At 43.5% G+C, this 13901-nt stretch overlaps 1 protein-coding gene across 1 annotated transcript in view; it reads left to right on the top strand.

The window, feature by feature from the left end:
• The first annotated feature begins 2527 nt into the window (after window positions 1-2527).
• The window catches only part of znrf1 (zinc and ring finger 1), a 51816-nt gene continuing 40442 nt past the window's right edge, over window positions 2528-13901 (top strand). Inside the window, exon 1 of the mRNA XM_041039294.1 lies at window positions 2528-4531. Within this exon, the coding sequence (XP_040895228.1) occupies window positions 4138-4531 (394 nt within the window). The 5' untranslated portion in view covers window positions 2528-4137. The remainder of the gene's footprint in view (window positions 4532-13901) is intronic.

Raw genomic sequence — 13901 nt, 5'->3', positions numbered from 1 at the left:
ATGGTGTCGGACAGTTTGGAAGAAACATCAAAAGTTTCATTTGCAGCTCTAAAAGAATAGTTTGACATTTTGGAGAATATGCTGATTCCTTTTTTTTTTTTTTTTTTGCAGAGGGTTTTGAGAAAAACTGTCATGTCTTTCTGTGAAATATGTATCTGGAGCCAGCGGCTGGTTAGCTTAGCTTAGCATAAAGACTGGAAACAAGGCGAAACGGTTAGCCTGGCTCTGTTTCCAGACTGTTTCACCTCCTGACAAGAAAGCAAATAAGTGTGTTTCCCAGAATAATGAACTTTTCCTTTAAGCAGGTTGGTTAAATGTTCCCATTTCCACAGTTTAGCGACAGTTCATCGAGCATGAATAGAGAAGTTTCCTGGTAGTTACCTTTCTGCTACACACTTGTATGGAAAATGAAACTGAATGAAAGTCGTTTTTTGAGTTTTACTGGCAGCAAATCTGTTTAAAACACCATGTCAGTAAAATATTCTTACCTTTGTAGCTAATGCACTACCCCAGATAAGAAGTTTGGTTTTTTTTCTGGTTCATATTTACAGAGAATTTTATTCTGCAGTCTCCCAAACAAGAGTGTTTGTTCTTAGGATCGACTGCACCTGAGCTCAGACAGTTGAAGGTGACACAGCAGTGCACTGTGGCACTTGATTAATATGAAGAAGACTATCTTGGCATCAGAGGGTGGCAGCACTACAGGATGTGGATTTTTAACCTTACCTCTCTGTGACAGAGACGAAATACTCAGACAAATAATAAAGAATATCGCTGGACGTTTGTTTGTGAATCACATTTAAAGACGGACAAAATAAAATGATATTAACTCATTTCTGCCTCATTAGGCCTGTGAATATTGTTGTCACAGCTTACAGCCATTAACTGCATATTAAGAGTGAAATAAACAATCCGTGCACAGCCACTGAGGTAGCAGCCTTTCTAAAATACTGCTCGGCCCTGCTGTGCATGAACTAATAATGAAATGACACACAGCCAAGAGTCCATTTACTTTTGAACCGCTAAACCTTGGACGCAGTGTGTCACAATGGCTACATCTCCCACACAGTTCTTTCTATAGTGATGTAAACCTACTCAAAGCTCAGAACCTGAAGAACAAAACATGTCTAACTGTTCAAATACTTACAGTCTGCTCTGTAATGTAGTAACATCACCTGTTTTCAATGTGTGATGAACCTTCAGAGTCAATGTACATCGTAGGATAAGACTATAGATTTGTCCTATAGCCCTGCAGGCTAATGCATTTCCTCTGTATGGTCTTATACATAGACTGTTAGAACCGCGTGTGTGTGTGTGTGTGTGTGTGTGTGTGTGTGTGTGTCTGAGGAGCAGAGAGGGGACCATTTATAGGCCTGCTGTCATTATAGCAGGATAGATGAATACCTATTGAAGTGAGTACTTAACCATAGTTTACCTTATTGGGAAGTGAGGCCAAGGAGACTGTACGAGACTGACTGTGTGTTATTGTGAAGAGACAACGAGCCACACAGAATTAAAGCAGCCTAATTACACACACATGCATGTGCAGGATTAGACCAAGTAATCCTAAACAAAACATGTGAGCCACTAATCCCAATAATTTAGCATATGGCGGGAAAATCTGTGCATAACTTGGTAATGTCAACAATATGCAGGCCTGGCTGACGGCCTGAACGTGGGGGAGGGGGGAGACAGGAACATGCCTAATGGATAAGACAAGGTAGATCTATTTCTACTCCTCAATTAGTAGATTAACCCCATTTTTGTGCACAAGCTGGGAAATAACGTTCCCAAAATAAAAAGGTCACTGTTCTTCAACTCTTTCGATGACAGTCCGAACCCTGGTCTCCTCTGAGAGGAAACTCTTTACATTTCCCAACCAAGAACAAGTACAGGAGACAGTGAAGCACAGTTACAGAGGCACAATCATGGTGGAAAGGCTTGTACAACCTTTTGTGCTGAAAACACTTTGAAGCCATAGCCACAAATCTGTGTGGATCCTAAAATACTTTGCACAGGTAGAATCAGGAGACGCAGAGCTTTCAAACAATGTATAATTTGTCAGTGTTTGTGTGAAGACTGAGTTCAGTACAGACAAAAACACACCTGAAGTACTGCTACCAAGGATGAAGCTTTTAAAAGGTTAATTAAGGAGTGAGCTTCTGAGGGGATTCTCTATACTTTCACGTGTCAAATTCCTGCACGTTTATGTGAATAAACTGAATTTCTGTGTAAGATATTAAGATATTGTTATTTAAAGTCAAATGTTTAAAAGTAAAACAAAAATATCTATAAAAAAACATGACTTAAGTGTCACATTTGATCATAATGCTGCACATATGTATTTAGTCCTAAATGAAATCCTGAGATTTTTGTTTATAGTCTTTGCTCCTAAAAACAAATTATATGATTAAAAACTAGAAAAGCCAGTTTAGGATCAGTCAGCTCCTGATGGCCACTGCCACATCTCCTCACATCTTAACATGCCCCAGTCTTCAAGGTGACACGACAAACAGTTTCACAACCCTTTGATAAGGAATTCAAACAAAATGTACTGTATATAATGAAACTGAGTACACTCTGACTACAAATCCTGCCGATTTAATACAGTTGTAAAGAATGCGCTGCCACTATTCATCAGGCTTCTTCTCGTGTCCTTTGGCAAAGTTTAATCTGGCAGTTCTGAGCTGTTTTTTGTTTTTTATTGGATTCGGCCCTTAGAGGTTGACTTCATGCAGTGTCCTTCACACTGTCTGATCACTCACTGAAACACCAATTTCCACAGATTATCCTTGTGCCAAGTCAGAGGCTCTTACCCATCTGTTTTTCAATACAAGGTTGTGTAAACAGTGAATTGTGCCTGGCCTCGTGTTTTGAGGTCAGTGCACCTTCTGTCATTGGTAGTACGGCTCTTCCTAAACCTCCTAACCACTGCTGCAGCTGTACCCTCTTGTGTCCTCTCTCATCTTTATAAAGTTTCATCATCTGGTTTCCCGCTTGTCCGGTTAATTCCTCGCCGTGTGGCGAGCCATGTTGCATTAAACACAGCTCAGGCCAAGAGCTGAGGAGCCTGTGATGTTCACATGTTATTTTATAATCTCGTTCCCAGTTAACCTTAATTGGAAATCCTGTAATCTCTTTGTTGCAGTGGTCACAGGTGCAGAGGGGGCCCTCAGGTGTAGACTCAGTGTTTCAGTACATCAGACCTGTGTGTTTTCAGTTATACATACAAACTAATACCCTCCACTTCAGCTTAAAATGAATACAATAATTGTACGACGGATAACATTTTAGTGATAGTGTATCTCCTCCCAGCACTGTTTCCTGTCCTGTCTGTATTTACGATCCGAGCTTGCGCACTGAGCGTCTCCATTGTCTGGCCAGAAGCAGCAGCACCACCACCACCACCACCAGCAGCAGCGGCGGCGGCGGAGCGGAGAGGAGCGGAGCGCCGATCTGAGCGCAGGGGAGCGGCATCACTGTGACCCCAATCTCCGGGAAAAAAAAACCGACAGCTGGTCGGAGACCACCAGAGCGGACATACAGCGCGGACGGCGACGCCATTATTTTTATTTTTTTTACATCTCCTGTCAAAGACAGACCGTCGTTTCTTTTGGCGGTCAGACAGACAGCAACAGTTGTCACGATGTCTGAGATCAGATGAGGCCAGAGCGGCGGAGCGAACATTGCGGCGCTGTTGTGATCCGGACCGGGTGGGTTAAACGCGTTTGCTGCCGCGTCCCGCCTGCAATGATACAGCCGTCTTAATGACCTGGGACGGCGCAGGGAGCGTGGTGTAGCCTACAGCTGTTTGTCATTCTGGGCTTTCTCCGTCGTTCTGCTCGTCAGCCATCCCCCGGTTGTGTCGAGGTTTTGTCTGCGGGTGAGGTGAATCCAGACGTCAGGGGTGGCTCATGTTCCGCTCAGCAGGGAAACGGGCTGTTGCGTCTGCAGAGAGTCAGAGCTGACGAGCCTGCTGAGACACGCGGACAGACAGGCAGGCAGGAAGGCCGAGAGACAGACAGGAGCGAGGGGAGGGGGCGACAGCCTGTTTCGGCTCTCTCGACCCTTTGCGGATCGAGCCGAGCCCCCTCCTGTTTCCACCCAGAACCCCCACCCATTTGTCTCCCGCTTTGGATGGGGGGAAAGCAGAGCACGGCGGGGCGGCCCCGGGGTGCTTTTCCCGGTGTCTCTACGGATGACAGCGCGGTGCCACCCTCGGCCCACTTCGGTCACTACCGGCCGAGCGGCACCATGGGCCTTCGGAGCCGCTCAGTGAGCTCCGTTGCCGGGATGGGCATCGAGCACAGTCCCGCCGTGCCCTTCGGCTTCTACACCCCCAGAGGGACGGACTCGGATCGAGCTGGAGGGGGGTCAGGGGGCACTACAGCCGCCCCCCACGGTACCGGTTACCAGGACACTGGGGGCGGAGGGCACCACACGGACGGGGTGCTCTATCTGGGGTCCCGGGGGTCGCTGGCTGACACCTTGCCCCTGCACATCGCACCCCGCTGGTTCAGCGCGCACAGCGGTAAGGGCGGTCTACTCTGCACACACACACACACACACACACACACACACACACACACACACACACACACACACACACACACACACACACACACACACACTTCAGACAGAATTTGGGTGACGCTGAGGGATTAATCATCAGAGAAAACCACATACGAATACATTCCCACGGACATCATGCATTCTCCCACCAAGACACACCCACAATCACGCACACCTTGTTTACCTGCAGATAGGAATGACACCAATGCGGTGCCATTAAATTTCACCGCTATAAAGGGATGTTCAGCTCAGCCAGAGGATGCACTGAGGAAGAAACGGACAGAAACAACAAAGCTGACCCGTGTGTGAGACAGTGTTTCTCTAAGGTTCCTACCTGTGTTGGCTGAGGTGGTAAATGCACAGTAAGAGCAGAATACAGAGGAGCTTTGGGCAGATATCAGCTTTTCAACACAGAAAATATTTAATTTTACAGCTTCAATTTAAAAAAATCAAAGTACGTTCAAACATCCATGTGGTCAAACACTCACATGATAGTGCTGTTAATAGGTCATTTTATAAACTGAGAGGAATATTTTTGCTGTGTGTGTGTTTGTATGGGGCGACTGGACTTGGTGAGCGTAACGCTGCAGGGTGTGCTTCGTCTTGACTGTCACCGCTGCACCATCTGCATAGGTCATTCCTTGTTGTGTGAAATGACAGTAATAAGCCTGATGCCAAATCTGGCTGAGTCAATTAGCCGTGCGATTAGAGAGAAGGGAGGGAGGGAGAGAGAGAGAGGGAGGAGGAAGGAAGAAGGTGAGGCAGAGAACAAAAGAGGAAGGGAGGGACAGGTGGGTTTACGGGGTTGTCTGTGGGATGATGATGATGATTCTGTTGGTGACCGATAAGAGAACGCTTTATTGACCCACAGGGAAATTATGGACTTGTCATGCCATCAAGTACACGCATACACCTGCATCTACACACACACACACACACACACACGTAACCCATATGTAGACAAGCACATAAACAAATCCTTAACCACATGGCCACATCTGGTTCCCTTCCAACTGCATATGAAACACACACTAACACTCAGTAACAAAGTCCTCGAGGAAGATTAGACACACTCTTCTTTCCCTCTCTCTCTCTCTCTCTCTCTCTCACACACACACACACACACACACACACACACACATGCACAGCAGGCTCAGCCAGGTCCCCAGGCTCTCATTACCAAAGCCCTGACCGGCTCACAGCAGGAGAATAGCAAGTTGGACATCAACATCTCGGCTGTTTTTCTTGCCTACATTGCCTAGCGACTCTGATGTGCTTTCATGGGAGGAGATAACACGGTTGGGGGGGGGGGGGGGGGGGCGTGTCAGCAGAAATAGAGGCTGAAGATTTAGGCCTTTAGGAAATGGTCAGTATACAGGACACATCAGTGTGTTGAGGACTAAATCCACTTGATTCAAAGTACCATTAAATTGAAGTTCAGGTGATTTTGCTCTGCCACAGTGTGATTATCATATGGGTGTGGCCGGCGGCTAGCTTGTTGTGGCTAAAAAGGTGAGGCTAGGAGTGACCTCATTGTAGAAGGTGTAGCAACAACAACAATGGAGACTAGCAGGGAAAAAAAAAACAAAGAAAATGTTCAAAACCACAGTGAATACCATGCTTCAGAGGTGCTGATGATGGATGCTGTGCATCTCAGCCTCGGCAAGATCACATAAAAAAGATTGACAGCCCATCAAGGGGCTGGGTTGCAAGACCTGGGGCAAGAACTGGACCATCTGAGGAGGGAAAGGGCGGGACTGACAATCCTTCTGTCTCCGCGGGAAAAGTTGCAGCTTCAACCTGTTATTCTTTTTCTCAGTGCTGGGATTCGTGCGGCGACAAAGGTGGAGGCAGATAAGCTAACTAGATACGGCCTCGATTATCCGATCAAGGTCACATCTTTAATGCTGTAATAAAAGAGTGCTTGTAATTGTTGGGAGTTTTGCCCCCTTTTCATCCATTTAGAGCTCTGCTTCAATTGCTTAGCATGACCTTTCATTTAACTTGTTACTCCAGCAGAAATGTTCCTCTCACAGGGGTTTTCTGGTGCTGAATGAGATTTTTTTTTTTTCGTGAAACTTGGCTGCCTTAGGCTGCTTTCAGAACGACTGTAGTGCTGTGTCAAAAAATCCAGGGTCCTCATTTATTTCAGCGAGACCACTGCTTTAGCTCAGTGGGGTGCTGGTCCGAAGGGCTTTGGCAAGAAAATGTTTATAGTCTGTCAGAAGAAGTTCACGCTAGTTTAACCTAGGGTACAGTGCCGAGATCACATATGGGGTGAGGTTCTCCCCATGAGCCAAGCACTGCTGAACACTCCAATTATGGTTTATGTCTCAGTATGTGGGGAACACAAGCTTTACAATGTGATTTCCACCCACAAAGCTTTGGAAGTGGTTCAGTTATGGTCTGTGAGCTAAACCACGTTGGTCATGTTAGCCCCTGGATGTACAGCTTATATAGCCAGTGTAGGAATGGTTTATAAAAATGAGAAACCACAGCTAGAAGACGCGGTTGTTGTTAGATATATATCCTTTTGGAGCACTATGGTTTCCCAGTGAGTTACAGCTACTCTAGACAAACATTGGTGGTTCAAACAAAGGCTGTGTTTGAGTGTTGTTAAATCAAAACTGGATAAGTCTCTGAAAACACAAACAATCAGACTTGAAATCATTTGCGATGGCAGCGTCCCAGCTCACGGTAGATGGATGGATGATATGTGATGGAATTTGCAGTAGGTAATTAACCACACTTCCAGCTGGCGCCAGTCAGATATCAGCAGGCCACAGGAGACCCTCAAGCTGAACTTGCCAGGATCCTAGTCCAGGATTAGGTGGTTCCCTTCGTGGTGTCTCTGCAGTGCAGTCTTGACCAGCCTGTGGGACAATGAGCTGTAGACACTGGTAAGATGGTAAGATCTAGATCTATCTCTCCCTTGCCTCCCGGATGAGCTGAGTCACCACACCCCTGGTATACCTCCCCTCTGTACCGCCATGTTGATGCTGCGGTTGCTCAACAGGAAGTTGGAGAGTCTCTTGGCAATAGTGCTCAAGAAAATCTTGCTCAACAAACTGAGAAAGAGATGATCCAAAATTGGTAATTGTTTTTGGATCTCTCCTCTTTCAGTATGAATACCCCTTCATTGGATGATGTGGAATCATCCGATGTGAATGTGAGTCCAAGAGACACTGAGCTGTATTAGTTGTTGAGGATGTTATTTCAAGACATCTTAACTGTACCCATCATGGAAGCATCAGTTCGCTGTGAGAGAGCCATGTTCTTGCAGCAGTGCTTCAGGTCACACAAGCTAGCAAGCTAGTTGTTAAGCAGTCACCAGTGAAATCCAGTGAGTGTATAGACCTTGCGTTGCTAAATGTTGAATGCAAACTACAGATTAGTGAAAAGACCAGGTCAAAGGGAAAAATGGTCAATTAAAGTGCTTTCTAAAGCCATTCATGCTCACTGTGGGGTGTCTCACTCATGGGAAAACAAGTCCGCCACACAAAAAGAAACACATTACAGCTATTTCATTACATTTGGGAGATTAAATGTGTATTCAGAGAGACTCGTGTTTGGAGAGTGAGCCAGTATGATGTGTTATCTTAGAAAGACATTTAATAAAGTAACCTCACATAGGACCAAGGCTGGGTTATCAACTGGGCAAAATAGGTAATGTTCCTGAAGCCCCAGAACTCAGCTGACATGATAAGATGGTACCTGGGTCAAATTCTAGTTTTAAGACCTTCATCATTTCAGTTCTATGCTTGTATGACATAACTAATCATCATCAACTGATCATCATCTTCCAGGTAATGTTCAAAAACTTGCTTTGCTGTTTGGGGAAAAAAAAATCTTTACTAGTGTACATTCAGTCACAATATGTTGTCATATGAAGTGCATGAGAGACAAAGAGATAAAGGCATAGTGCTTGACTTTTATATTTCCATATTCACGAGTGGTTGTTAGTGTAGTGGGACTGATCTTGACATAGTTATAGACATAGAGGTAGTTGCCTACCATGACACACACACACACACACACACACACACACTTTTCATTCTTAGATGGATTGTCAGAAGACTCATTGTTCCTGCACTGAAACACTTCAATCTCTCATTCTTTGTAAAATGGATGTTAATCAGGCAGGCTACAGGTGCCTCTTCCCCTGTTTGCCCTTGGGAGGCTAGTGTTTGTGTATGTGTGTTTGTGTATGTGTGTGTGTGTGTGTGTGTGTGTGTGTGTGTGTGTGTGTGTGTGTGTGTGTGTGTGTGTGTGTGTGTGTGTGTGTGTGTGTGTGAAGAAGAGACAAAGAGGGAGGGTGGGGTGGCAAAAAAGACTCAAAATGATTGTCACAAGGGAGACAAGATTGTCTCTTTGAAATTCAAAACAAAGGCCGGTGGTAATGCAGAGGAGTGTGTGTGTGTGTGGGTGTGTGTGTCTGAGAGTGTGTGTTGATGAACATCCATTCAGGCATTAAGAGATGCATTTTCTAAGCTAATGTTAATCATGACACAGCCTAGTAAGAGCCTCACAAACGCATATGTAAAGTACCCTCATGTGAACTCGCCTTGAGATTGCATCCTGTCATACACTCACACGCTGTCCACAGACACACACACTCATACACACACATACAGATCAGCAGCTGTCAAGTTGCCTCTTCCTCCCACCCAAAAGGTCCAAGGTCTAGCAAGCAAGCCTCACTGGGGCGGAAGAAATGGCTGCTCCTTGATTCAGGAAGATGAATGAGTGTGAGGATTTAGCATTCATTCATTCATTCATGTCTGTACAACGGCTTTATTTTGGATCCCGTCACTATACCTCCGCTGACAGAACATGTGGCTGTCTGCATCTGTGTGAATCAGACTTCACAGGGAGGAACTGTAGTCTAAGTCAGTGTTGTGTCTGCAGTTTAGATTGTGTATTCAGTTATTATCACCATATTTGCGATTGATGAATTGATTCACCAACTTTTTTTGATTTGTTATTGATGTTACCTGGCAGCTAGATTTTGGATCTTAAGAGGTCTGACAGCTGCGTTGTCTTGGCATCATTTAAACTGTTGAACTTAAATATATTAACTAAGTGAGTGAGTGACAATTAAGGGTGAGTGAGAAGACAACTGGATGTAGATGAAACGCAATTTAAGCAACTGCTCCTTGTACACAGTTGTCACTAAAGAACACTGTATTTTTGTGGTAGCTAGCAGCTAAAGCTGTTTGCTGTCTGAAGGTTTTCTGTTCAGCTGTCTTAAATTTAAAAACCAGTAAAATGTGGAAAAGATTTCTAAGGTGATTCCTCATTAGCTCAGTAATCAACACGGCAGCCAGTTTATAATATTTGATAGCACATAACTAGTTCTGCGTTTGTTTTTTTTTATCACTGTGCTTCTCAGAGCGTGTTCTGGGGATTTTCAGGGGTTCTTGAAGATTGTTCCCCTGAGTCACTGGCACTGTGGGAAAAAGATGCATTTTATGGTTATTTAATTCACTAGAGATTATTCCACTTTAGGAAATATGTGTCTGTTTGGGGGTAGTGGACATGAAAAACAAGCCTCAGAAAGTTGTCTAAACTTTGCAAGCTCAGTTCTTACTTTGAGATATAAATCAGTGTTAATTAGATTTTACTGGGCGTCTTTGGTACAGCACAACAAGCTAAAATCAAAGCATTGACAGTATCTCATATAACGTTGTAAGGCTAACCTAACCTATGGCTAACCTCATTATGAGCAAAGCAAAATGTGTGTTGGCTAAAGCTGCTGTATTTTAGGAATTAGTAGCATGGATGGATTGTACCTTTGGCAAATCAGTGCGTGGTTGAAAACACTGTAACTGTACATATTAACCACACAGTTATTCAGAAGTTAAGTTATAGAAACCAGACCTTGTTTCATAACATCAGCTTTTTGGTCTTGTGTGCTGAAAGGTTTTGTGATGCTGAATTGCTTTGATTAGTCCCAATGTTCCACATCTGCTGTCAGCGAGAGGCATGAAAGGCTGGACAGTTTGAAAAGGGTTTGAACCTGGAGACCTGCCACTAAAGGCTGGTGTCCCTGTAATTAATATGTCGAAAAACAGACAGACGTGACAGACTGAATAGGCTGGAAGAAAAAAAAGAGAGAGCGAGACAGATGGAATGAGTGACTCATTAAAGGAAACAGAAAAGAATAAATCTCGTCATTGTGGCAGTGCATCACTGATGAAGGACAGGGCAGAGAGACAGACATATCAGGGACGTAATGAAGAATAACTAAACCAACTAAACTCAATTCAGTCATTTTACACTGATGCAAAGCTTTATAACCTAAACAGACTGTACAGGTGTACATGTACTGCAGGGGATACTTCTGCCTGTACCAAGAGGAACTGTGTGTGAGAACACTGTGGAGTAGTCATTTGAAATACAAATTAGGATTTGATCGAACAAGTATAGCTACATAATGATGGTTAAGAGAAAAATAAACAGCCACATAGATTTAAATTATGGTTAAAAATAATTGACAAAAGGTTGAAATGTTTACGCAGCTGAAAGTTATTTATGAACGGTTTAATTGCCCAGCTTCTGCCCTCCATGTGGTGGAAGTAGATACAATTTCGATCAAACTGACCAAAATATAGAAAATTAAGTTGTATAGAAAACATATTGCAACAGATTTATAGAGGCATTTATAGAATTATTAGTGTTAATACCATCTAGTTTAAAAGCAGCTGATATGAACATTTGGAACATGACTGGTGGTATCACTGAATTGGGTTTGGGCGTATGTTTGACAAAAAAATGTGAGGAACCACTGGTTTAGATCATACATCACACGAATGTGGTACCTTGTGGTACAAGGTTTGGGTGTAGAGGGAAAAACACAGTAGATTTGTGTTCTGTTGCATCAGACTCAACTGAGTGACAAAAAGACCAGAACCAGTCCAGCTCAGAGACAGAGACAGACTGACAGAGACGCAGACAGGTTACACCCTACCCAAGCCAAAACACAAATAACATCTACAGTCTCAGCTCAACCCAGTGTTTTAGCAAACCTTTGACCGTCTGTCAGTCAACCGCAGTCATCCCTCAGACCAACAGGCCTCCCCTCTGCTCTCCTGCCTTCTTTATTGACACAGTCTGTCTCTGCAGCATCACAGAGAATCATCGGTGCAGCAAAAGGCCTTGGCTTTGAAATTCCCCACCAGTGCTCTGCAAGTGGAAAACACCTTTTAAAGCTTAATTACCTCACTTGTTTGAGCACAATAGAACAGGAAAGAATAGAACTCAGAACTCAAAGTCATTCAGCTGCTCAAACTACATCATTCATGTGGACTAATCCCATAGTTTGACTGTTGTATTATACTGTACAATACACAGCAGAAAGGTGCGATTTAGTTGCTAGCTTAGAGGTCAGTAAGTCACTATTATGTCTGTAGGCTGAACAGACTGCTCAGCCATAGTCAGGTCAGTAGTGACAAATACAAATATATGCAATACAAGCATTGTATTTTTTTATTATTAATTTATTTTGAGTTTGCTCAAAGCTCAACCTTTTAAGTAGCTATGGTGAACTTGTGAGTAAACGTTTCCCTGTTTATACCTCTGGCGTTGTCGGAGCAACATTACAATTTATTCACTTTTCGCTTTTCTGGTCACCTGACAAGTGTAAGTCCAGCAGTCAGTGTCCATGTGTCTCTGATTTGGTCTCCACCAACCCCTGAGAAACGTGTGTGTTGGGTATGTTGATGCTCGGAGGTTGTGTTTGTGGTTTGGCAGCAGGGATTTTGTTAGATTTCAGGGCCTTTATCTGTGCATCATATAGTAATTTGGGTTATTTTTCAGGTTGTATACATTTCTGGTGTTACATTGCTGCAACTATGGCAAAGTATTGCTTGCAAACTAAATGCTTTTGACTGTCTGTGGTGTCTTTGAATCTGATAATGTTTCACACAGTTTTCTCATAAATTAATTTCTGTTCTCCACCATTACTGTCAGGATTCTGCTGATCTTGACTTGTTTTGTTCTCATTGTTAAACTGTGTCATTCTTCTGTGTGTGTGTGTGCGTCTCTCTCTGTCTCTCACACACACAATAGATTTGTTTCTGTTTGTGCCACACGGTGTAAAGAAGTCTTGTCATTAGTCGATGCAACTTATGGAACAGGGCTGGTTAAAAAAAATAAAAGTTTTTCTGATTACTTTGCTATTTTTTACTTGAATGATCCAGTTTTGATTCTTAAAATCCCAGGGCGATCTTTGCATTTGCTGTTTTTCCCAGTAAACATGGTGTTATTAAAAATAAATAAATAAATAAAGGTTATTTTAGAAACTAACACAGATTGTAGCTGGCTATATGAGCCGTGTTTAGTCGCAACAGAATAATTACAGTCCCTGCAGACCTGCTGCAGCTCACAGGATTGCCGTTGCTCAGGATGACTGTCTCGTAGTCAATCTAGAGATTGCATTTAAATGAGGGATAGAGTGAAAAAAGAGCCCGCACACTGATCTGAGCTCTGTTTGTGTTTACTGAAGAGAAATGATCTCTGGCTGGAAGTCAGCTGAGCAGTGTGAGGTTTCTACTAGATAACCGGCAGAAATCAGGCTGATGTGTTGTCAACACAGACGGTGCAGATGAGTTAGTGAGGAGCCGTTCACTTCCTGTCCTGTCTGCGCTCAGAGTCATAATTAAAGTGGATGTCTGTACTTAGTTGAAACATCTTCTACTGACAGTCCATGCAGATCTGTATGTGATAACCTTCATTTTTTTTTTTAAATCCACATAATGATGACGCCCTTGTAAGCGATGCTGGTTTATTCCTGCTCGACTGTTTTGCACATGTAGGCGTAAAAAGAAAATACAGATGCGTCATGTTTTAGTCATTTTGCATTTGTCAAGGAAAATGAATTCTAGGTCTATGTGCTTACAGTTTAGCCCATAATGTGCACTTTACACAAGTTTATGCTCAAGGAGAAAACTGTCAAAGAGTGTAGAAGAAATTTAGGTTCCAAAATTCATTTGATGCAAAGTCGCATCAGAAGATCAGAGCTGATATTCAGACCCATTCTGGAAGACATGGCTTCCTGAAACACACCTCTCTCATTATGCATTTAAAGAAGTTTTCAGTCTTGGTAACTACCTATGTAAAACGTGTCCACCAATCATAAGCTGCTGTATGTTTTAGCAAGACAGTGATAGTTAGCCAAGCTAATACATAACTGCTCAGTCATACCATGCATTTTGAAATGCACTGGTGTAATTACCACAGGTAATAATGGCTGCATTCCATTTAGGTGCGTCAGTGTCAGAGCCTCGATATTGCTCGTACTGGTCTATGGAGCCATTTTCAGTGTTATT

Source organism: Toxotes jaculatrix, chromosome 5, assembly GCF_017976425.1.
Source record: "Toxotes jaculatrix isolate fToxJac2 chromosome 5, fToxJac2.pri, whole genome shotgun sequence".
Taxonomy (NCBI): domain Eukaryota; kingdom Metazoa; phylum Chordata; class Actinopteri; family Toxotidae; genus Toxotes; species Toxotes jaculatrix.
This window is presented reverse-complemented; position numbering and strand designations above follow the sequence as displayed.